Source organism: Anomaloglossus baeobatrachus, chromosome 7 (genome assembly GCF_048569485.1).
Source record: "Anomaloglossus baeobatrachus isolate aAnoBae1 chromosome 7, aAnoBae1.hap1, whole genome shotgun sequence".
Taxonomy (NCBI): Eukaryota; Metazoa; Chordata; class Amphibia; order Anura; family Aromobatidae; genus Anomaloglossus; species Anomaloglossus baeobatrachus.
Window position 1 is genome coordinate 26,632,196 of NC_134359.1, and position 25,084 is coordinate 26,657,279.

Here is a 25,084-nt window from a genome sequence, read left to right on the forward strand (position 1 = left end):
ACGATACATCGTCGGGGTCACGGTTTTTGTGACGCACATCCGGTATCGTTTGCAACGTCGTCCCATGTGACACCTCCGAGTGACGCTGAACGTTCACAAATCGGTTAAATCGTTAAATCGTGAGTCGTGTACACGTTTATTTTTAAAATATCGTTTATTTTTCTTTGCGCCGGTTGTTCATCGTACCCGGGGCAGCACACATCACTCCGTGTGACACCCCGGGAACAATGAACACAGCTTACCTGCGTCCCGCGGCACCCGCCAGCAATGCTGAAGGAAGGAGGTGGGCGGAATGTTTATGTCCCGCTCATCTCCGCCCCTCCGCTTCTATTGGCCGGCGGCTGTGTGACGTCGCTGTGACGCCAAACGTTCCTCCCCCTTCAGGAAGAGGATGTTCGCCGCCCACAGCGAGGTCGCTCAGCAGGTAAGTGCGTGTGACGGGGGTTTAACGACTTTGTGCGACACGGGCGGCGATTTGCCCGTGACGCACAAACAACGGCAACGAGTACGATCGCTCGTGCGATCGCACGATAGATCATACCGTGTGACACTCGCATAAGGTAAGAAGCTAAACCAACAATCTCCAATTATTGACACATGTTTTGGGTTTTTTTCCCCTCATCAGTGCAAAGCAGGAGATCTACTTTGACAACCCTTTTAGCAATCACTTGACTTTTTAACAGCAGGTACTTAAATAGAATATTATCAAAAGAAGCCCACACAGACTTATTAGCATCTAATTAAAGAGGGCTGATGTGTTGATGTGGTCCATGTTGCAACTGTTCATATGCATGCTATTAATCTCCATGTATAAGTCCATTAGGCAGATGGAGGCTTCACACCTGCTTTCAATATCCATTTATCTGTAGGGTTCACTGGTGTTTGTGTGCTCGGTAGTTTCGGATGGCATACTAATGCTACATTTCTGTGGGCTTGGTTGCTCCGAAGCCAATGTCAGGGCTTTGCAAAATCACAAAGATCTATTCTCTTTTATATCACTGAGTCACCGGCATCTTATTTTCAGGAAGGCGAAGGGGCCTTTTGTATCCCAGTGTCAAAGAGCATCTTATTTTCGGCAAGGCAGAGAGAAGGTAGATCAAGCTAGCCTTATGTTCTTTGTGTGAATTTGTATTTAAGTCAATATATGGAGCTGTAGCCAAAGACTTAATATCATGTAGTTAAAATTAAATACTTTTGAATGCAATAATTAGTAACGCTAGGTCAACATTGTAAAATATTTATTTTGGGGAAAAACTATTAAATAGATTGGTGAAAAAATGACAATACATATTAGATAAGTGGTGATTGAACATGTCAAGGTCTATCTAATATATTATCATGGATGTGTCATGGCCTGTCATGGAGGTATCACGGACGGCTGACAATCCAGTGGCTGTAAGTGATAGATGGTTAAAGAGATTGACAGCACGTGTTGTTATCTGACAGTTCCCTGTTTCTGCTGCAGGCGGACTCTATGACCCTGGAGAACTGTCATCCTGCCTCTAAGTTGCTATCCTCTGACTTCCTTTATTAACCTCACTCTAAGGTGGTTTGGGTGTAGTTTATAGTTTCTTCCTAGCTGAACTCTGGAGAGGTCGTCTTCTGTTGCGCTAGAGTCCTGTGGTTGCTGCTGCTCAGATAAGTGTTTGTCTTTTGCTATCTACCAGGGCTCTGGTGATTGCAGTTGTATTTCTCCTGTATTGTTCCCTTGTGTCTTCCTTTAGTGTTAGTGGTGTTGACTTAGAGCTCATACCTTCCATCCTTACTTGGGGCCCATTTGCCAGGGTAAGACAACGCCCCAGGTATTCCTGTTCGGTGAAAGGTGCGGAACCTGTATAGGGTTGGTGAGGGCAGTGAGGATGAGCTGCAGGTTGTAGTCATAGGTCACTACTTCCCCCTTTCCCTAGCTATAAGGCATTCCTCCCCCCTTACTGTGTGTTGTCCTATAAGGCTGGTATAGCCTCTCTCCCCTGCTGTGACATAAGATAAGTCTCTGCCAGAGTGGGCTAATAGTATATTTTTCTTCTTCGCTATTTTGTCAGAACCAGATAACCTTCAAAACAATAGCTCCCTGTATATATTATCATCCAGTGTCAGACTAGGGTGACAACGGCCCACCTGTAACATTGAGTTTGGAGGCCCATTGTTTAGCTACATACATGTATCACATCCACATTCACAAGTTTACCATATAATAAACTGGGCAGTTTGATAAATAAAGGAATAGATGTTCCCATTGTTGGTACACCGTGAATCAAGTGAATTGTGCCAACTACTGCTCATATATGGTGGTGAGTGACCGACACCTGCACAGGAGCCCACCGGGGGACTCACCTGTCCCATTGTGGGCCAGTCCGAGCCTGTTCCCAGGTACAATATGACATCATTTTATGATTCCAAAGTTTGGACCCCCAACGATCCTGAGGATTAAGGGGATGCAATGCTGTCCTCTTAAGTGCTCTGTGCCCTCTTAAGTGTTTGTCTTCTGCAGAGCAGAATGCCAAACACCCAATGCACCAGCTGCTACTATTACAAAAATGGCTGGATGAGGCTTCCTGCACAGCTTTGTAGTAGATGCAGTACTCGACCAGTGCTGTGTTTCTCATGATATTTTTGTTCATCTTGTTTACTAAACCTGAAAGTCTCCACTTCGATTGCATTTCAGTTGTTTCAACTAATATATAAAGCTGAGTGTATGTGTGTGTGTGTGTGTGTGTGTGTGTGTATGTCCGCTAAAGGAATTTATCACCATCGCATTTACAATCATGAAATTTTGCACATACACCTCATGTAACTCGGTGAACGTCATAGACTATGTTTTGACGGGAAAATTTAACCCCGCGCTTTACAGTTACTCTCCAAAAAACCTGCCTCCATTAAAGTCAATTGAGCTAGGAGTTACAGGTTATTAATAGCAGCTTTGATTTGGTTGCTATAGGAATGAAGGAAATTCATAGTATAAGAAGCGTGTGCGGTAATATGTTGTTAGTGGGGAGATGGATAAAGACAGACAAGGAAAGAGACAGTCAGGGAAAGAGACAGACAAGGAAAGCGACAGAGAGACAGACAGGGAAAGAGACAGATGGGGAAAGAGACAGACAGGGAAAGCGACAGAGAGAGACAGATGGGGAAAGAGACAGACAGGGAAAGAGACAGATGGGGAAAGAGACAGACGGGGAAAGAGACAGACAGGGAAAGAGACAGACGGGGAAAGAGACAGACGGGGAAAGAGACATACAGATGGCAAAAGAGACAGAAGGGGAAATAAACAGATTGGGAAAGAGACAGACAGACAGGGAAAAAGACAGACAGGAAAGAGACAGAGACAGGGAATGAGACAGAAAGGGAAAGAGACAGAGACGGGGAAATCAACAGACGGGGAAAGATACAGCTGGGGAAAGAGGCAGACCTGTAAAGAGACAGGCCTGGAACAAGACAGACAGGGAAAGGCACAAACCTGTAAAGAGACAGACCTGTAAAGAGACAGACCTGGAACGAGCCAGACCTGGAACGAGCCAGACCTGTAAAAAGACAGGCCTGGAATGAGACAGACAGGGAAAGAGTCAGATGGGGAAAGAGACAGCTGGGGAAAGAGACAGACAAGGAAAGAGCCAGACATACACAGAGATAGAGAGAGACAGACACAGAGATAGAGAGAGACAAAGATAGAGAGAGACAGATACAGAGATAGAAAGAGACAGACAGACACAGAGATAGAGGCAGACAGACACAGAGATAGAGAGAGAGACAGATACATACAGACACAGAGATAGACAGAGACAGACAGACATAGCCATACACAGAGACAGACATGGATAGAGACAAGAGATAAAAAGAGACAGAGACAGACATGGATAGAGACAGAGAGACAGACAGACAGACACAAAGAGATAGACAGATAGACACAGACGGACAGGGAGAGAGACAAGAGAGATAGATACTATCCCGGGCAACGCTGGGTACTACAGCTAGTTTTGTATATAGAATTGCGGCCTGCAGAGCTGAAATCACGAACATTCAATCCCTGTCCAAATATTTCGGGATCTAACTGTAATTTTTTAAAATAGTGCATATAATGTAAAGTATGTGTAATGTGCCATGGGCTGGTGATCGTGGGCAAGGCAAGCATTTTCTACTTCTTGGCACACTACAAAAAGATGGCAGTCCTGGGTTTTTGTGTGTGGTGGTACTGTAGCTGCTGTGCACACTTTCAGGTTCAGCCCTGATACCCTGTGTGCGGCGCCAGACCCCTTTATTCCCAAGATGAGGAATTCAGACAGGTTTGTAAAAACAAAGTCCTCTTTACTGAAAAATAAACTTATGTACAAAGAGAAGCAAGTATTAGACTTTTAGCTTTTTTCTGAGCTATACTGAATACTTGTGTACATTTCAGATGAATAGCAGGGCAATAGGAGTAACTCCAAACTGTTAGGACCCCCAACGATCCTGAGGATTAAGGGGATGGAATGCTGTCCTCTTAAGTGCTCTGTATCCCCTTAAGGGCACTCTTGCCAACTACCACCTTACTAGATGTACCACCAGTCTGGCCGTATCCACCTTCTCTTCAAGGTTGTCCTCCAGAACTGAATACACTATTGCAGCAATACAGCTTATTCAGAAAACTGACACCACTGCAGGTTCTTTGCTGGCGCTTGCTCCCTTGTCCTTGTGACACACACACCCATATTTGTTCTCCTTCTTCTAAGCGTGTTCTCACTTCTCCCTTGCTCACTAACAACCTGACTGGCCCTACATTTAACCCTGTCATACTTGACTAATAGGAACTGCAGCCTACAGGAGGATAGATATACAGTGAACAACATTTACATTACAATAAAACACAGGGGTCTTCAGAGGGGGTGCAGGAGCACTTTACGCACTTTACCACCCCCTCACATATATACACTATGCTCAAACATATATTATAAATAAAAATAAAGCATGTATGTTTAATTGGACCAAATATGATCTACATGAGGGCAACTGTCGCAGCCTATGTGTTACTTACCCACATTGCTGCATGTTTCTCCATCAGGATTCAATGTCCAACCATCATAGCAGGAACATTTAACAACATTTTTGTGCTGTTCACACACTTGACTGCATCTCAAATGCTTTGTGCAATAATCTACAATGTCACAGGTCTTGTTATCAACACTCAGATACATTCCCTGTGGACACGAGCAAACAATTCCTCTTCCGGGAGCCACACTGCACTGGTGACTACAGCCACCATTGTTCAAATAACATTCATCTGAAAGGAACAGAATAGAGATAAAATATATTCATTACAAAAATAAAACACGTTAATCAACCAACAAATAAAAATTAATCTGAATTTCCATATTTGTACATCATTTTTGCTTGTTTTGTTTTTGGTCTTCGTAGGTCTATTTTTAATTTATCTTTATAGTGGTTAAAGCTTAATTTTCACAAATAAAAGTTCTAAATTATATTTGCACATGCATAGTGTTAATAGGGTAAAAGGGAAGGGGGAGCATAAAAAGCTGTCATAGGCCTCTTTCACACTTCGGGGCAAAACACACACGTTTTTCATGGTCCGTGGTGTAGGTGCGCATGTGTGTCCGTGTGCCCGTGTGTGTGTTCAGTGTGTGCGGTCAGTGTGCTATCCGTGTGAAATCCAGATAGCACACGGACAGTATGAACTTCTACACTCACCTGTCCCTGGTGCTGCTATCTCCAGTGCTGCTGCTTCCGGTCCTCGGTGCAGTGAATATTCATGAGCATAATGAACGGGCCCAGAAGCAAGTGACAGCATCACCAAAGACAGCAGCGCTGGAGACAGGTGAGTATAGAAAATCATTTTATTTCAAAGACATGTTTTCTCCAGTACAAATCACACGGAGCACATCGGAGTGTGGTTCGTGTGACGTCAGTGCTGCCAGAGAAAAACGGACATGTCACCATGTGGAGCAACACAGATACACATCTATGTAAAAACACAGAGGTGTGAACAGACACATTGATTTTAATGGGTCTACGTATGTTCATGTTTCCTGTACGTGTGAAAATGGACGTCACACATACCGGAGACACGGATGTGTGAAGAAGGCCATAAGAAGGTTTTTATATACCCCTCATTATGAAACTGTTCCTGATTTTCCAATTTGAGTCTCCCTCTTGTGGCATCTGTTTTTCTGGCATGCAGAAAGAAAACGTTGAAGGTCTCCAATCTTCTTATGTTTTTAGATATTGAAAAATGGGAGCATTAGGAAGGAACTCGCATGACATTCATCTACTGTCCATTTTTAAACAAAAAGGGCATTATAATTAGACAAAGTCATAGTTTCCTCATTCTAGTTTCCAGAATTCCTGGCACGTGGCATCCTCAAGGTTTAAGATTTGGATATTCTTTCTCATTGATGTTCGCTTTCCATGGTTGTCTTCATTGTTCTTGCTTATGGTCAACCTCTTTTCTCTGTTCAAATTTTATGTTCATCCTACTTCTCTTTTCTCAGTCTTCATAAAAAATGAGTTGGGTCTTCTCATAATAAGTAGACCTCCATTCTGGTCACTTTTGCTCTAAGTAGAAGATCAAACTGCATTTGGTAAAGGAACCCATTATTTATATTCTCTGGTAGCCATGAAATTAAAGAAGTAAGAATTCTGGTGTAAAATGTTTTGAAAAGTTGCAACATTTTGGGGCAATGTAAAATTTGCAACTTTTGGTGAATTCATGCCATTTTGGCCCACTGTCCAAAGTGGACGGAGCCGGGATGGGAATGGGACTGGGTTGGGGGAGCAAGGCAACTCCCGCTTATTAAGTGATGAGCAGTGGTCTACCTTATACCATACAGTTAGGTCCAGAAATATTTGGACAGTAAGTTTTGTTATTTTAGCTGTTTACAAAAACATGTTCAGAAATACAATTATATATATAATATGGGCTGAAAGTGCACACTCCCAGCTGCAATATGAGAGTTTTCACATCCAAATCGGAGAAAGGGTTTAGGAATCATAGCTCTGTAATGCATAGCCTCCTCTTTTTCAAGGGACCAAAAGTAATTGGACAAGGGACTCTAAGGGCTGCAATTAACTCTGAAGGCGTCTCCCTCGTTAACCTGTAATCAATGAAGTAGTTAAAAGGTCTGGGGTTGATTACAGGTGTGTGGTTTTGCATTTGGAAGCTGTTGCTGTGACCAGACAACATGCGGTCTAATAACTCTCAATTGAGGTGAAGCAGAACATCCTGAGGCTGAAAAAAAAGAAAAAAATCCATCAGAGAGATAGCAGACATGCTTGGAGTAGCAAAATCAACAGTCGGGTACATTCTGAGAAAAAAGGAATTGACTGGTGAGCTTGGGAACTCAAAAAGGCCTGGGCGTCCACGGATGACAACAGTGGTGGATGATCGCCGCATACTTTCTTTGGTGAAGAAGAACCCGTTCACAACATCAACTGAAGTCCAGAACACTCTCAGTGAAGTAGGTGTATCTGTCTCTAAGTCAACAGTAAAGAGAAGAATCCATGAAAGTAAATACAAAGGGTTCACATCTAGATGCAAACCATTCATCAATTCCAAAAATAGACAGGCCAGAGTTAAATTTGCTGAAAAACACCTCATGAAGCCAGCTCAGTTCTGGAAAAGTATTCTATGGACAGATGAGACCAAGATCAACCTGTACCAGAATGATGGGAAGAAAAAAGTTTGGAGAAGAAAGGGAACGGCACATGATCCAAGGCACACCACATCCTCTGTAAAACATGGTGGAGGCAACGTGATGGCATGGGCATGCATGGCTTTCAATGGCACTGGGTCACTTGTGTTTATTGATGACATAACAGCAGACAAGAGTAGCCGGATGAATTCTGAAGTGTACCAGGATATACTTTCAGCCCAGATTCAGCCAAATGCCGCAAAGTTGATCGGACGGCGCTTCATAGTACAGATTGACAATGACCCCAAGCATACAGCCAAAGCTACCCAGGAGTTCATGAGTGCAAAAAAGTGGAACATTCTGCAATGGCCAAGTCAATCACCAGATTTTAACCCAATTGAGCATGCATTTCACTTGCTCAAATCCAGACTTAAGACGGAAAGACCCACAAACAAGCAAGACCTGAAGGCTGCGGCTGTAAAGGCCTGGAAAAGCATTAAGAAGGAGGAAACTCAGCGTTTGGTGATGTCCATGGGTTCCAGACTTAAGGCAGTGATTGCCTCCAAAGGATTCGCAACAAAATATTGAAAATAAAAATTTTTGTTTGGGTTTGGTTTATTTGTCCAATTACTTTTGACCTCCTAAAATGTGGAGTGTTTGTAAAGAAATGTGACAATTCCTACAATTTCTATCAGATATTTTTGTTCAAACCTTCAAAGTAAACGTTACAATCTGCACTTGAATTCTGTTGTAGAGGTTTCATTTCAAATCCAATGTGGTGGCATGCAGAGCCCAACTCGCGAAAATTGTGTCACTGTCCAAATATTTCTGGACCTAACTGTATGTCTTAATTTACTCCCCAACTGGTGTGAGCAGATGCGTTTGGAGGTGTTTGCCACTTATCAGGCAAACAGGATTCATTAAGGGGCATGCACCTCTTAATGAATCAGTAATGTCTGACTCCAGTACGCCTCCTCATCAAAACGCTATAAAAAAGCAGGTCTTGATGAATTGGAGCCAAAAGTCTTTATGAACACCAACCATAACGCATATCCATAAGCAGAACTCCAGAAGATATCAACGTGGTGTCAACATTTTTGTTTTAGGGGGTTATACATAAGGCATATCCTTTTTGCACAATTTCCAACAAACTATAATATGGCATCGAAGAAGTCTATGAGGTCCATGCTTTACGTGTCATGCGCCATCCGTATCCATACTTGTGGATTACTTCTACTGTGTTGGACACTGTTCACTGTTCACGTTGCAGAGTCCAAGCAACAACCTGGTCTCTCTTAAGTGCTCAGCTCGGCTGGGCGTCGGCTGAGTTGTTTCACTGCTCCCAGTCATGTAGGAGTTAATCCTTGTGGAGCAGCGTGCTGAGAGCCAGGTTGCTAATTTCCTTCTTCAGCTGGTCTCCTCCTATTTAAGACTGAGGTGTGTAGTAGGAGACCGCCGAAGATAGTCTCTGCTTGCAGTGGGGAAATCCCGGCGTCTGTGGCATACCTCTATTTGGTGACCAGCTAATCATTGTCTGTTCCCTGGTGTGAATTACTCCTACCCCTTTGGTTTATTCCCTCTGGTGTCGTTTTGTCCCTCATCTGTGGTCATTTGCGGCGTGAGTGTGTTTCAGTTCTATCCCCATGTCACTGCCTTTGGGAGATTGTTACCTGGGGTCCTGCCCATCCTGGGGTTGGTGTTATAAGGACAGGGCCGGACAGGAGACAGGGCTTAGGGTTGTGAAATGGACCTCCCTACCATCAAGGGTACCTCCAGGTTCAGTGCAAGTGTGAAGCCCCACGGGTGTTGTATCGGTGCATACCTTCAGGGACTCCACGTAGCTGGATCTGGTCACAGGTAGGAGATCTTCGGTTTTGATCGTGACGCCACTCTCAGTATTGCGGTCAGTGGGGACCGCCACTGCAGGTTAGGGGACGCCTGGGGCTGATGGTGGGTGCAGTCGGATGTAGTAGCCTCCTGAGAGTGAGGCAAGCCCCAGAGCCCTGTGTAGGTTTGTAGTACCACAAGTCGCAGAATAACCACACAGGCAGGAATGTCTTTCAAGGGCTTTACTCACATTTGATGGCAGGGTGAGTAGCCCGGGCGTAGCTGGGATGAACCAGATGGGAACCAGGTATCCTTCAGGCTGACTTTATGAGGGTGACTACTGACTCGCCTTCCTTAGCCCTTGGTGGTTTGGGGTGACCCCGACTTTTAGTCCCTATGGGGGTCACCCAGGGAAGATGCTGCAGCCTCTCTCTCCCCTTCGGTCGCCGTATGCTTGTTCCCCGGACCAGGCCACTCCAGCTGCTTGCCTCCTGTGACCTATGGGCCCTCACTGTGGTTACGTGGCTGCGGCTTTTGTGGTGTTGTGGTGTGGGCTTTGAGAGCCCCACACCGGCAGGTTTAGCAGGGAAAGGTGGATCTATCCTTGCTTCGGGATCTGCCGCCCGGTTGGGCCTGGTGCTCTCTAGCAGTCTCCTTACTTCCCACTCCGTGCTTTCTCTCTAGCTGAAGCTGGCTTTCAGGTAGCACTCCTAGTTGACCGTTCTCCCCCGTCAATAGCCACTGCGCGGGCGCTGTTAGACAGCAACAGCCCCACAGGTCTGCTCCTCACTGAGCCCTATGGAGTTCTCTGCTCTAACTGACTCACTGCTCCTCCTCTCCTGTTCTTGCCTACGCCACCTAGCAACCAGACTCTCTTACCACACCCCTTGAGAGGAGATGGAGGCTTTTGGCCCCCTCCACTATTCCAGTGAAGGTCAAGGCTTTTCCCCCTCCTGGGATCCCCAGGGGTCCTCTCATGGGTACATGTGTGAGAGCTGATTACTATGCGCCTGTGTTCCACACCCCTGTCAGCCTTCTGGATTACCTGTATTGTACTGTCCCCAGCACGGGTGCAGTACTCAGTGGTGCCTGACCAGGTCAGGGGCGCCACATTCCCCCTTAGTTATCACCAGCACGTCCTCGGGCTGCAAGACAACATTTTAAAATGCATAAAACATTAAAACATGTAAAACATTTAAAAGCACCAGGTACCATACATCACCACCCTCCACCCACAAGTCCGTTAACCCACCCAAAACCCTTTCACGTTGGCCGCGGCTTCAGCCACTTCTGGCAGGATGTAGAGGCGGCTTTCATGGGCTGGTGGTCTTCAGGGTATACCTGGCCTGGTGGATCCGCGCCTTCAGCCTCTTCTGGCAGGATGCAGAGGCGGCCTCCACAGTTGGTGCTGACCAGGTACCCTCTTTGTGGTGGTGAGCCAAGGCCCCATAAACAGGCGTGCTCTCTGGTTGCAGGTGAGCCAAGGCCCTATATACGGACGGGCTCCTCCTGGTTGCAGACGAGCCAAGCCCCTAAACAGGCTGACTCTGGTGGTGGTGGTGCCCTTTTGGTGTAACTATTTACACTGCGAGAGTTTGTGGCTATAGCCAGTTCATAGCCTTAAGGTTTATGGTTTTCTCACAATAGTTTTTGTGGGCACATTACTTGAACTTGAGAACGTTGCAAAACAATCTTTTCAAAACTTTAACTGATAACTTCTTTCTTTACTTTACTCCTCCATTTCACCAGGGCTTGGGCCTGCTGGGCTGCGGCACCTGTTGCTTTCTGGCTCTTTGTCGTCGTCTGTGGTTGTTTCCTCTGTAGGTTCCTTGTCTTTTCTCTCTTGATCTTCATCTGTGTCTCTATCTCTGTCTTTTCTTTCCTCTTTGGGACATGGTGCTACATCTAAGGCATAGTAGCCCCTTTCTCCTTGATGCAAGGTGAACTGTACTGCGTCTCCAATTTTCAAATTTCTGCCTGAATGTCCTCTGGGCAGGTGGGCTTGAACATCTCTCCGATTCACAAATATGCCCTCTTTTATTCCTCTTGCTACAATAAAGCCGTATCCGCTTTTCAAATTGAAGTCCTCTACTACTCCTCTGTAAAGGGGTCCTCTGACCTGGGCTCTAGACCTTCTCAGTAATCTTTTCTCCTGCAGGTCTCTGGCTGTGACTTCTCTCTGCTCTGGAGACTGTGGTGCAGGGGACAGTGTTGCTCTGTTGCGACGCCTTGTCTTGTGGGCTGGGTTCTGCTGGGTGCAGCTCACAAACTCCCAGGTAAGGCTTTTGGGCAGTTCTTCATCGGCAGACGGTGTCAAATCCTCTTCATCCCAGCGGGAATAGGGCAACATCTCCGGTTCTGAGTATAGATCCACTGCTGGTGGCTCCGGAGTCAGCTCCTCAGCTTCCTGGCCTCCTCTCCCCCTTAGTTCTTCTTGGCACTCCTTTGGTGGCAGTGCTGGGGATGGGCTTTCTTCAGCTGGTCTGGGCGGTGGACTCTCTGGCGCGGCTGCAGGGGTTGCCTGAATCTCCTTGGGGGTATGCGGAGGGAGCAGATACCGATCCACCATCTCTTGTGGGAACTGGGCCTCTAGGTCAGCCTTCAGCTTCCAGTATTCGGGGTCCTCTCCTATCAGGGTCTTCCTAGCAGGGACCTCTTTGGACTGGGGAGCGGTGTCTGCTCTGGCCTTGCAGGCCGGGGTAAATAATGAGGTAGTCTCTTCTTGGCGGGCCGCGCCTGGCATGGCGGCGGCCTGGTCTTGGCGGGCCGCGCCCGGCATGGCGGCGGCCTGGTCTTGGCGGGCCGCGCCCTGGATGGCGGCGGCCTGGTCTTGGCGGGCCGCGCCCTGGATGGCGGCGGCCTGGTCTTGGCGGGCCGCGCCCTGGATGGCGGCGGCCTGGTCTTGGCGGGCCGCGCCCTGGATGGCGGCGGCCTGGTCTTGGCGGGCCGCGCCCTGGATGGCGGCGGCCTGGTCTTGGCGGGCCGCGCCCTGGATGGCGGCGGCCTGGTCTTGGCGGGCCGCGCCCTGTATGGCGGCGGCCTGGTCTTGGCGGGCCGCGCCCTGTATGGCGGCGGCCTGGATCGGCGTCGCAGCTGTGATGGGATCTGTGCAGGCTGGGCTGGGCGTCGCTGCAGGGACCGGGTCTTGGTGGGCCGAGCAGGGCATCGCTGCGGCGGCCGGGGCTTGGCGGGCCGAGCAGGGCATCGCTGCGGCGGCCGGGGCTTGGAAGGCCGCACCTGGCGTGGCTGCGGCCTGCTTCAGCGTCGCCGCACCGGACGCCTCTTCGGGGACCGCGGGCGTGGCAGCAGGGGTCGGGGCACTTGCGCTGGCCGGGGCATCACTCGACTCACCCACCGGTGGCAGCATCGGGGTCTGCGCCATCGCCGTCCTGTCTGGCACTCGGCGCGCGGCTCTCCTTTCATAGGCCCGAACCGCGGCAGCTATCTCCAGCAGTTCCATTCGTTCTTCCCTAATCTGCTCCACAACCCGGTTCTCCAGTCGGTCGCAGAACTGGGCCAGCTCCCGATACCACCAGGCAGCGGAGCCCGGTTCTGGATTTCTGCGGTCAGACGCCATTTCTTCTGCGCCGTCTTCTGCACGACTCTCCAGCTGTGGACTCGCCGTTGCCTCTGATAGCAAGCTGTTCAGTTTCTGCTCTGCCTCTTTCAGCAGCTCCTCTCCCAGCAGCAGGCTTGTGGCTCCCTTTCTGTCCCGACGTCTCTGGACGCTTCCACTCTCATAGCTGGCAAGGTCAGAACTCTGCAGGGGATCTCTGGGTAGCCACACCTCTTCGTGGGCGGTAACTTCTCCCAGCGCGGGCTGCTGTTGTTTTTCAGCGCGCTTTTCATGGTGGCAATATGGCGGCGCTTCCAATTTTTCAAGCGGACCGCCCAGGCACATGGTCACCTGTCTGAACAGGTCTAGTCCTTATCCTGTTCGTGACGCCAGATGTGAAGCCCCACGGGTGTTGTATCGGTGCATACCTTCAGGGACTCCACGTAGCTGGATCTGGTCACAGGTAGGAGATCTTCGGTTTTGATCGTGACGCCACTCTCAGTATTGCGGTCAGTGGGGACCGCCACTGCAGGTTAGGGGACGCCTGGGGCTGATGGTGGGTGCAGTCGGATGTAGTAGCCTCCTGAGAGTGAGGCAAGCCCCAGAGCCCTGTGTAGGTTTGTAGTACCACAAGTCGCAGAATAACCACACAGGCAGGAATGTCTTTCAAGGGCTTTACTCACATTTGATGGCAGGGTGAGTAGCCCGGGCGTAGCTGGGATGAACCAGATGGGAACCAGGTATCCTTCAGGCTGACTTTATGAGGGTGACTACTGACTCGCCTTCCTTAGCCCTTGGTGGTTTGGGGTGACCCCGACTTTTAGTCCCTATGGGGGTCACCCAGGGAAGATGCTGCAGCCTCTCTCTCCCCTTCGGTCGCCGTATGCTTGTTCCCCGGACCAGGCCACTCCAGCTGCTTGCCTCCTGTGACCTATGGGCCCTCACTGTGGTTACGTGGCTGCGGCTTTTGTGGTGTTGTGGTGTGGGCTTTGAGAGCCCCACACCGGCAGGTTTAGCAGGGAAAGGTGGATCTATCCTTGCTTCGGGATCTGCCGCCCGGTTGGGCCTGGTGCTCTCTAGCAGTCTCCTTACTTCCCACTCCGTGCTTTCTCTCTAGCTGAAGCTGGCTTTCAGGTAGCACTCCTAGTTGACCGTTCTCCCCCGTCAATAGCCACTGCGCGGGCGCTGTTAGACAGCAACAGCCCCACAGGTCTGCTCCTCACTGAGCCCTATGGAGTTCTCTGCTCTAACTGACTCACTGCTCCTCCTCTCCTGTTCTTGCCTACGCCACCTAGCAACCAGACTCTCTTACCACACCCCTTGAGAGGAGATGGAGGCTTTTGGCCCCCTCCACTATTCCAGTGAAGGTCAAGGCTTTTCCCCCTCCTGGGATCCCCAGGGGTCCTCTCATGGGTACATGTGTGAGAGCTGATTACTATGCGCCTGTGTTCCACACCCCTGTCAGCCTTCTGGATTACCTGTATTGTACTGTCCCCAGCACGGGTGCAGTACTCAGTGGTGCCTGACCAGGTCAGGGGCGCCACACAAGCACAGGGCCCACGGTCACAGGGCCAGCGTAGCACTCCTTGACAGTACGTCTATATGCTCATGAATTCACCTGAAGATCTAAGAAAGGTTCCCGGTTTCATGAGAAGTAGAGCATTGGAGATATTCAATGCTTCTAGGGGGCATAATTCAATACCATTCAAATGGCAGCATACCAAATGCTTATAGTTCAGTGCTATGGAAATGGTGTGTGCAGGTTCCAACCTCAAGACTCAACCACATGTAGAGGACCTAAATGCAACCGGAACCATCGGCTGCTGTTTGTGATTCCAACTTGCATGATACTTGACGATCAAACAGGTAAAAATTGAATGTAGTGAAATAGAAAGCTTATTTTACAAGTCTATGAATAGGATTGAAACTTAGGACCTTAAAGCTTTAAGGGAAAGAAAGAAATCTGAGACGAGAAACATTAAATGACTTACGGGAAATTCCGGGAAGTCTTTTAGTGAAAAGGATCGCTTCTGATGACAGTCTTTATCGCTAGTGACAGGCCGAATGCATGTAAAGTTAGAAAGGTCTTGTATTAAGCACATGCGGGTTAGTGGAGGTGATTGGTAATTTCCAATTGGAGATTTCGAGGTTAAGAGTTGGAAGAAAATCATATATTGAAGGCATAAATAACCTGCAATTTTAACAGTGTTATATGAGGTCGGTTGGAGGGGGAAGGTACGGATACAAAAAGAGGCACTGTAAGCATTCCAAAGCTGAAATATTAAGGGACGTAAACAACCTGTTTATTTTTCTGCAATCTTTGCACCTCTGTATGAATGATATGTAAATTGATATTTTAGCACAAGAGTCAATGTGTGCCGTATGGTGCCCCTTAAGGGCGCTTTACATGCTACAATATATCTTACGATGTATCGGCGGGGTCACGTTGTAAGTGACGCACATCCGGCATCGTAAGTATGATTGTAGCGTGTAAAACCTCCGTGCAATTACGATTGAACGAAAAACCATTCATCGCATGCACGTCATTCATTTCTCAAAAATTGAACGTGCGGTTGTGCAATGTTCCCGAGGAAGCACACATCGCAGTGTGTGACACCCCGGGAACATTGAACGACAGCTTACCTCTGTTCGCGGCTCCCACCAACAATGCGGAAGGAAGGAGGTGGGTGTGATGTTTACGCCCCGCTCATCTCCGCACCTCCGCTTCTATTGGCTGGCTGCCGCGTGACGTCGATGTGACGCCGAACGTCCCTCCCACTCCAGGAAGTGGACGTTCGCCGCCCACATCAAGGTCGTATGGAAGGGTAAGTACGTCTGACGGGGGTTAATCGTTTGTGCGGCACATTCAACAAATTGAACGTGCCGCACATACGATGGGGGCGGTCACGATCGCATACGATATCGTATGCAGAATCATAACGTGTAAAGCAGGCTTTAGCCTCCCTTCACACGTCAGTGATTCCGGCACATATGATGCAGTTTTTAGACTTACCGGAATCACAAACATACGAAGACCCATTAAAATCAGTAGGTCTGCACACACATCAGTGATTTCTCATGGGCCATATGTTCGTACGGCGCAAACGCGAATCCGTGTGTTCCGCACGGAGACAAGTCCGTTTTTCTCTGGCAGCACTGATGTCACAAGGACCAATGGTGTGATCCGCGTGACATGTACCGGAGAAAATACGTGTCTTTGACATAAAATGACTTTTTATACTTACCTGTTTCCAGCGATGCTGTTTTCGGCGCTGCTGTCACTTGCTTCTAGTCCTGCTAATTATGCTTATTACATATTCACTGCACCGCGGACTCGGAGAAATCAGCATCATGGACATTAGTGCTGGGGACAGGTGAGTAAAAAGTTCCTGCTCTCCGTGTGCTATCACGGATAGCACACGGAGAACACACGTATGCCATGAACACGTCACATGGAGGGCCATACGCACCTTCAACAAATCCGTAAAAAACGTGTGTGTGAAAGAGGCCTTACACAAAACTTATTTCTGTGCACTTGAACTTGGTCCCACCAGTAAAGCTAAGTGAACATTATGATAACGATATGCTGGGAAAATACATATTTATGCTTAGTATAGCTGGTATGACCGTTTTCTGTATGCTATTAACGTGTTGGACTTTGTGGAACACTGGCTGTAAAGTTAATGAAAAATACTAAAATGCACACAGGTGAGTGCTGTGCACAATGTGTCCCAACTCAGCAAGTTATCACTTATTCATAGGAGAGGTAAGAACTTGCTGATAACTGTGGGTCCGAACAGAGCGCTCCAAATCCCACATTTGACTGGAGCCATGGCTGGATATGCACGCCATTGCTCCCATTTTTGTATTTGGAAACTCTGGAGATAGTACAGCGCTCAGCTATCTCTGGCATTCCCATTCCCATAGCAAAGTTACGACTCCATTCTTTTAGGGAATTAAAAAAGTCCCATTCTCTAGAGGTTGAAAGCAGTCATATCCCCAAACAGCAAGATGTCCTGTAGATAGTTGATAAGTTGCTAAATTAAGATGGGCCTTTTAAGGGCCTAAGGTCATAGGTAAAGAGACCTGTGTGGTCCTATTTAAGGATGAGCCTAAACTACTTACTGACGTGTTTGGAGCACTAAAAGAAAAGCATGGATTCATTAAAGGGAACCTGGCATCAGATTTGGCGACTATAAGCTGTGGTCACCACCAGTGAGCCCTTATATACAGCAGTCTAGAATATTGTATATAAAAGCCCAGGCCGCTCTGTGTAATGTAAAAAACACTGTTATTATACTCACCTAGGAGGCGGTCTGGTCCAATGGGTGTCACTGCTCTCCGGTTTGGCGCCTCCTCTCTGCTGTGATGTCCATCCCCCTTCTTCGCAGGCCCATGTGCACAATGTATCCTATGTCATCCACACAGGCTGGAATTGCGGTTCTGCACAGGTGCACTTTGATCTGCCTTTCTGAGTGCAGACCAAAGTATTGTATTGCGCATGCGTGGGCAGTCTTTGACCTTTCTTTGCACCTGGGTATTACAGTACTTTGAGTACTTTGAGTATAGTACCGGAGAGCAGGGACACCCATCGAGCCAGAGAGCAGGGATACCAATCGGTCCAGGGAGCAGGGACACCCATCGGATGAGAGAACAGGGATACCCATCGGACAGGAGAGCAATGACACCCATCGGACCAGAGAGCAGAGATACCCATCGGACCGGAGAGAAGGCACACCCATCAAACCGGAGAGCAGGGACACCCATCGGACCAGAGAGCAGGGATACCCATCGGACCGGAGAGAAGGGACAACAATCAAACCAGAGAGCAGGGATACCCATCAGACCAGAGAGCAGGGATACCCATTGAACCGGAGAGCAGGGACACCCATCGGACCAGAGAGCAGGGATACCCATCGAACGACAGAGCAGGGATACCCATCGGACCGGAGAGCAGGGACACCCATCGGACCAGAGAGCAGGGATACCCATCGGACCGGAGAGAAGGGACACCCATAGGACCAGAGAGCAGGGATACCCATTGGACCGGAGAGAAGGGACACCCATCGGACCGGAGAGAAGGGACACCCGTAGGACCAGAGAGCAGGGATACCCATCGGACCGGACCGCCCCCTAAGTAAGTATAACAAAAGTGTTTTTTACGTTACACAGCAGCCTGGATATAAGAGCTCAGTGGTGGTGGCCACAGCTTATAGTCGCCAAATCTGGTGACAGGTTCCCTTTGTATCTAAAATAGTATGAGTAGGATAGTGGAGAACAAGTTTGATTGGCACCCCATTCAGTAAGCCATTTATTTCTTAGAACCAGAGGGGGGGTCTCCATAGTGGGACACCCAAAAAATCACCAAGTTTTCACTTATCTTGTGGATTCTTTTTTATAGCTACATATCATTAAACCTCTCGAAGGTCCAGAAAAGTAAACCTTTACCCAAACAAACTTCATTTCCTAGCTGGAGTCTCTATGTCTTCATGCTATAGTTTTGTATCTTTGTTTGCCCTCTGATCTATGTTCTAAAGCCAAAAATATCAAAAGTATCAAGGACTGCTTCAAAGAAACCTCAGGGTTTTTGAAGAGAACTTGAGAACTTCCACTCCATTCAAGATGGAGCCACAGACCACCAGTCTTACGCTCAATAGACCTGATCTAGCCACATGGGACGGGCGCCTGCAGGGGAGTGGAGGCCACATGGGACAGGAGCCTGCGGGGTAGTGGAAGCCACTTGGAATCTGGGTGGGAGCCCGCAGGGGAGTGGAGGCCGCATGGAATCTGGGTGGGGAAAGAGCCCGCAGGGGAGTGGAGGCCGCATGGAATCTGGGTGGGGAAAGAGCCCGCAGGGGAGTAGAGGCCCCATGGAATCTGGGTGGGGAAAGAGCCCGCAGGGGAGTGGAGGCCGCACGGAATCTGGGTGGGAAAAGAGCCCGCAGGGGAGTGGAGGCCGCATGGCACCCCATTCAGTAAGCCATTTATTTCTTAGAACCAGAGGGGGGGTCTCCATAGTGGGACACCCAAAAAATCACCAAGTTTTCACTTATCTTGTGGATTCTTTTTTATAGCTACATATCATTAAACCTCTCGAAGGTCCAGAAAAGTAAATCTTTACCCAAACAAACTTCATTTCCTAGCTGGAGTCTCTATGTCTTCATGCTATAGTTTTGTATCTTTGTTTGCCCTCTGATCTATGTTCTAAAGCCAAAAATATCAAAAGTATCAAGGACTGCTTCAAAGAAACCTCAGGGTTTTTGAAGAACCTTTTAGGTGTTTTCTTCAAAAAAAAAAAAAAAATCACGCTGTGAACTTTTATGTCTTTCAAGACGATTTTGTATAGAGCTTTCTCTCTTAATTTGTAGCAAATTCACAGTGAAGTCAAATATTTGCTAAATAAATCACATCCGCTTAGACAGTTTATACCATTAAGATTTCTATTGATGTTTATTTGATGCACTTATTGCTAATTGCTGATGGCAATTGTGCATAGTGGCAGAATTTTACTCCAGCGGAGATCAGAATTGTCAATGATATTTGATGTGCCAACTGAAACAGAATTCTGTCCATTGGCATGCAGATAGCAAAATTAAAGAGCTACTCCCAAAAAAACACGATATCTCCTACCCCCAACGATCACGAGATCATCATTTTGGAACCTCAACATCAGAGCTCAACATCCCCTTCCTGAATGAATCAGAGGTGCGCATGCTCGACATTCACTCCATATAAGGAGAAAGAGTGGAGATTGAGCATGAGAACTTCCACTCCATTCAAGATGGAGCCACAGACCACCAGTCTTACGCTCAATAGACCTGATCTAGCCACATGGGACGGGCGCCTGCAGGGGAGTGGAGGCCACATGGGACAGGAGCCTGCGGGGTAGTGGAAGCCACTTGGAATCTGGGTGGGAGCCCGCAGGGGAGTGGAGGCTGCATGGAATCTGGGTGGGGAAAGAGCCCGCAGGGGAGTGGAGGCCGCATGGAATCTGGGTGGGGAAAGAGCCCGCAGGGGAGTAGAGGCCCCATGGAATCTGGGTGGGGAAAGAGCCCGCAGGGGAGTGGAGGCCGCACGGAATCTGGGTGGGAAAAGAGCCCGCAGGGGAGTGGAGGCCGCATGGAATCTGGGTGGGAAAAGAGCCCACAAAGAAGTGGAGCCCGCAGAGGATGGGATCTGTATAACAAAGGTCCTTTCCAATTTGAGCAGGGTTCCTTTAGTAATAATTTTCAAACATTGTAGAAAAACTCTTTCATACAATATGCCAAGTAAATAAGTGACTGACAGTGACTGAAACAACTGGTCCTTGATAGAAAAGTGAAGGTATAGGAAGAGTAAGAAGGGGAAAGATTTTATTGTTACTTGCATTTTGTGGTTGAGGAAAGTGCGCAAAAACGGGTGTGACTATCAAAATGGGCGTTGTTACAGAATGGGAGTGGTTTCAAACAGGCGGGGTTTACAGAGAACCAGTTGTTAAAAATTTGAATCCCACCCCTGGATACACTCCATGCTCCACACTCAATCCATATAAGGAGAAAAAGCAGAGATTGAGCATGAGAACTTCCACTCCATTCAATCCATTCAAGATGGAGCCATAGACCAGCAGTCATTAGGCTCAATAGACCTGATCTAGTGGCGTCCCAGCGGTCAGATACACTCCATGCTCGCTCCATATAAGGAGATAGAGGAAAGATTGAGCATGAGAACTTCCACTCCATTCAAGATGAAGCCATAGCCCACCATAGGCTCAATATACCTGATTTAGTGATCTTTGGGGTCCCAGCAGTCAGATACACTCCACCACTGGCAAATTATTTCCTATCTAATAGATATAATATCTTTTTATTTTTGGGAATAACTTTTTAACAGTTAGTGCACTAGTTTTTTCTTCATTTTGCCCCCTTTGTAGCAGAGTAATTTGTCAAATATACAGTTAGGTCCAGAAATATTTGGACAGTGACACAATTTTCGCGAGTTGGGCTCTGCATGCCACCACATTGGATTTGAAATGAAATCTCTACAACAGAATTCAAGTGCACATTGTAACGTTTAATGTGAAGGTTTGATCAAAAATATCTGATAGAAATTGTAGGAATTGTCACATTTCTTTACAAACACTCCACATTTTAGGAGGTCAAAAGTAATTGGACAAATAAACCAAACCCAAAAAATTTTTTTATTTTCAATATTTTGTTGCGAATCTTTTGGAGGCAATCACTGCCTTAAGTCTGGAACCCATGGACATCACCAAACGCTGGGTTTCCTCCTTCTTAATGCTTTGCCAGGCCTTTACAGCCGCAGCCTTCAGGTCTTGCTTGTTTGTGGGTCTTTCCGTCTTAAGTCTGGATTTGAGCAAGTGAAATGCATGCTCAATTGGGTTAAGATCTAGTGATTGACTTGGCCATTGCAGAATGTTCCACTTTTTTGCACTCATGAACTCCTGGGTAGCTTTGGCTGTATGCTTGGGGTCATTGTCCATCTGTACTATGAAGCGCCGTCCGATCAACTTTGCGGCATTTGGCTGAATCTGGGCTGAAAGTATATCCCGGTACACTTCAGAATTCATCCGGCTACTCTTGTCTGCTGTTATGTCATCAATAAACACAAGTGACCCAGTGCCATTGAAAGCCATGCATGCCCATGCCATCACGTTGCCTCCACCATGTTTTACAGAGGATGTGGTGTGCCTTGGATCATGTGCCGTTCCCTATCTTCTCCAAACTTTTTTCTTCCCATCATTCTGGTACAGGTTGATCTTTGTCTCATCTGTCCATAGAATACTTTTCCAGAACTGAGCTGGCTTCATGAGGTGTTTTTCAGCAAATTTAACTCTGGCCTGTCTATTTTTGGAATTGATGAATGGTTTGCATCTAGATGTGAACCCTTTGTATTTACTTTCATGGAGTCTTCTCTTTACTGATGACTTAGAGACAGATACACCTACTTCACTGAGAGTGTTCTGGACTTCAGTTGATGTTGTGAACGGGTTCTTCTTCACCAAAGAAAGTATGCGGTGATCATCCACCACTGTTGTCATCCGTGGACGCCCAGGCCTTTTTGAGTTCCCAAGCTCACCAGTCAATTCCTTTTTTCTCAGAATGTACCCGACTGTTGATTTTGCTACTCCAAGCATGTCTGCTATCTCTCTGATGGATTTTTTCTTTTTTTTCAGCCTCAGGATGTTCTGCTTCACCTCAATTGAGAGTTCCTTAGACCGCATGTTGTCTGGTCACAGCAACAGCTTCCAAATGCAAAACCACACACCTGTAATCAACCCCAGACCTTTTAACTACTTCATTGATTACAGGTTAACGAGGGAGATGCCTTCAGAGTTAATTGCAGCCCTTAGAGTCCCTTGTCCAATTACTTTTGGTCCCTTGAAAAAGAGGAGGCTATGCATTACAGAGCTATGCTTCCTAAACCCTTTCTCCGATTTGGATGTGAAAACTCTCATATTGCAGCTGGAAGTGTGCACTTTCAGCCCATATCTATATATATAATTGCCTTATTCTGTCTGTCTGTCTGTCATGCTCCAAAATTGTGTCACGGTGACATGTCCTTACGGTGACACAAAGCTGATTGGCCGCTGGGTTCGCCATGGCCCCGCCCCCCCCACACGGATTGGCCTCTCGCCCCGGCTGCGCCCCCACACGGATTGGCCAGCCGCTCGCCCAGGCTCTGCCCCCCCCCACAGATTGGCCTCTCGCCCCGGCACCCTGCAGGCATTGGCAACTCGCCCACGCCCCGCCCCCCTCACGCAATAGACGTTAGCTCTCGCCCCCCCCCCCGCATTGCCCGAACTGACACGGTCACGGAGCCACGAATCCCAGGTGAGTACTGTACTCCCCCCCCCTTTCCCCCCTCCCCAACGGGAGCCCACATCAGCGTACGCCGCCGCCGTATGCTGGTGTGGGCTCCCGTGCGAGCGGGGGACGTGTTGCGCTGGTAACCATGCTTGCATAGTTACCAGTAAATCAAGGTCCTGCAGCGGCGCGACTTCCACACGCACAAACATAACAGCACACACACACGCATACACACACACACACACACACACATCAGATCGCACTCACTCTCACAAACACCTCACACACACCTCACACACACCTCACACACACATCGCATCCACATACTCACAGCATCCGGCGATATCGCTTGCTTCTCGGCCTCGATACTGTGCTGTTGTGATCTTCCAGGACCTGACGGAGGATCACATGGCCAGAGGCATGTGGTATGTCCGGATGTTGTGAGTATCAGCGCGTATGTGCGATATCGTCAGTGTCTGTGTGTGTGAGTGGATGCGATCGGGTGTGTGTGAGTGGATGCGATCGGGTGTGTGTGAGTGGATGCGATCGGGTGTGTGTGAGTGGATGCGATCGGGTGTGTGTGAGTGGATGCGATCGGGTGTGTGTGAGTGGATGCGATCGGGTGTGTGTGAGTGGATGCGAGGGGCTGAGGCTGGGGACAGAGAGGGGCTGAGGCTGGGGACAGAGAGGGGCTGAGGCTGGGGACAGAGAGGGGCTGAGGCTGGGGACAGAGACGGGCTGAGGCTGGGGACAGAGACGGGCTGAGGCTGGGGACAGAGAGGGTCTGAGGCTGGGGACAGAGAGGGGCTGAGGCTGGGGACAGAGAGGGGCTGATGCTGGGGACAGAGAGGGGCTGATGCTGGGGACAGAAGGCTGATGCTGCGGGTAGAGAGGCTGATGCTGGTGCAGCATGGGGGATGGATTACAATGGGGGGTGCGCAGCATGGGGGATGGAGCACGTTTGGGAGTGCGCAGCATGGGGAATGGAGCACGTTTGGGAGTGCGCAGCATGGCGGATGGAGCACGTTTGGGAGTGCGCAGCATGGCGGATGGAGCACGTTTGGGAGTGCGCAGCATGGCGGATGGAGCACGTTTGAGAGTGCGCAGCATGGCGGATGGAGCACGTTTGGGAGTGCGCAGCATGGCGGATGGAGCACGTTTGGGAGTGCGCAGCATGGCGGATGGAGCACGTTTGGGAGTGCGCAGCATGGCGGATGGAGCACGTTTGGGAGTGCGCAGCATGGCGGATGGAGCACGTTTGGGAGTGCGCAGCATGGCGGATGGAGCACGTTTGGGAGTGCGCAGCATGGCGGATGGAGCAAGTTTGGGAGTGCGCAGCATGGCGGATGGAGCACGTTTGGGAGTGCGCAGCATGGCGGATGGAGCACGTTTGGGAGTGCGCAGCATGGCGGATGGAGCACGTTTGGGAGTGCGCAGCATGGCGGATGGAGCACGTTTGGGAGTGCGCAGCATGGCGGATGGAGCACGTTTGGGAGTGCGCAGCATGGCGGATGGAGCACGTTTGGGAGTGCGCAGCATGGCGGATGGAGCACGTTTGGGAGTGCGCAGCATGGCGGATGGAGCACGTTTGGGAGTGCGCAGCATGGCGGATGGAGCACGTTTGGGAGTGCGAAGCATGGCGGATGGAGCACGTTTGGGAGTGCGCAGCCTGGCGGATGGAGCACGTTTGGGAGTGCGCAGCATGGCGGATGGTGCACGTTTGGGAGTGCGCAGCATGGCGGATGGTGCACGTTTGGGAGTGCGCAGCTTGGCGGATGGTGCACGTTTGGGAGTGCGCAGCATGGAGGATGGTGCACGTTTGGGAGTGCGCAGCATGGCGGATGGAGCACGATGGGGAGTGCGCTGCATGGGGGATGGAGCACGATGGGAAGTGCACAACACACCACACACACACACACACACTGGGAACCACAAACAACTGCCCTACACAGACACCTACACACACAGACAACGCTGCACACACACAACACCCAACACACAAACACCGCGGCACACACAAATATACGCACATACCGCACAACACACACATTGCACAAAACATACCTCCCCCCAAAACATACCACACACACACAAACCGCGCAACACACAACGCTACAGACACACAGCGCTCCACAAACAACGCAACACACATACAACACCGCTCTCACCCCCGTCACACCCAGACAACACCCAGAACATGTACAGCGCCTACACAAACACTTGGTAACTACACACAACATATATATATATATATAACAAAAATCATACATGAACTA

The 25,084-nt window shown here is 48.9% G+C and overlaps 1 protein-coding gene across 5 annotated transcripts in view; it reads right to left on the reverse strand.

The window, feature by feature from the left end:
- LRP1B (LDL receptor related protein 1B) overlaps window positions 1-25,084 on the reverse strand; it is a 2,012,817-nt gene that overhangs the window by 720,136 nt on the left and 1,267,597 nt on the right. For all 5 annotated transcript variants that reach the window (XM_075317168.1, XM_075317164.1, XM_075317167.1 and 2 more), the window contains exon 23: window positions 5,009-5,254. In XM_075317168.1, the coding sequence (XP_075173283.1) occupies window positions 5,009-5,254 (246 nt within the window). The remainder of the gene's footprint in view (window positions 1-5,008; window positions 5,255-25,084) is intronic.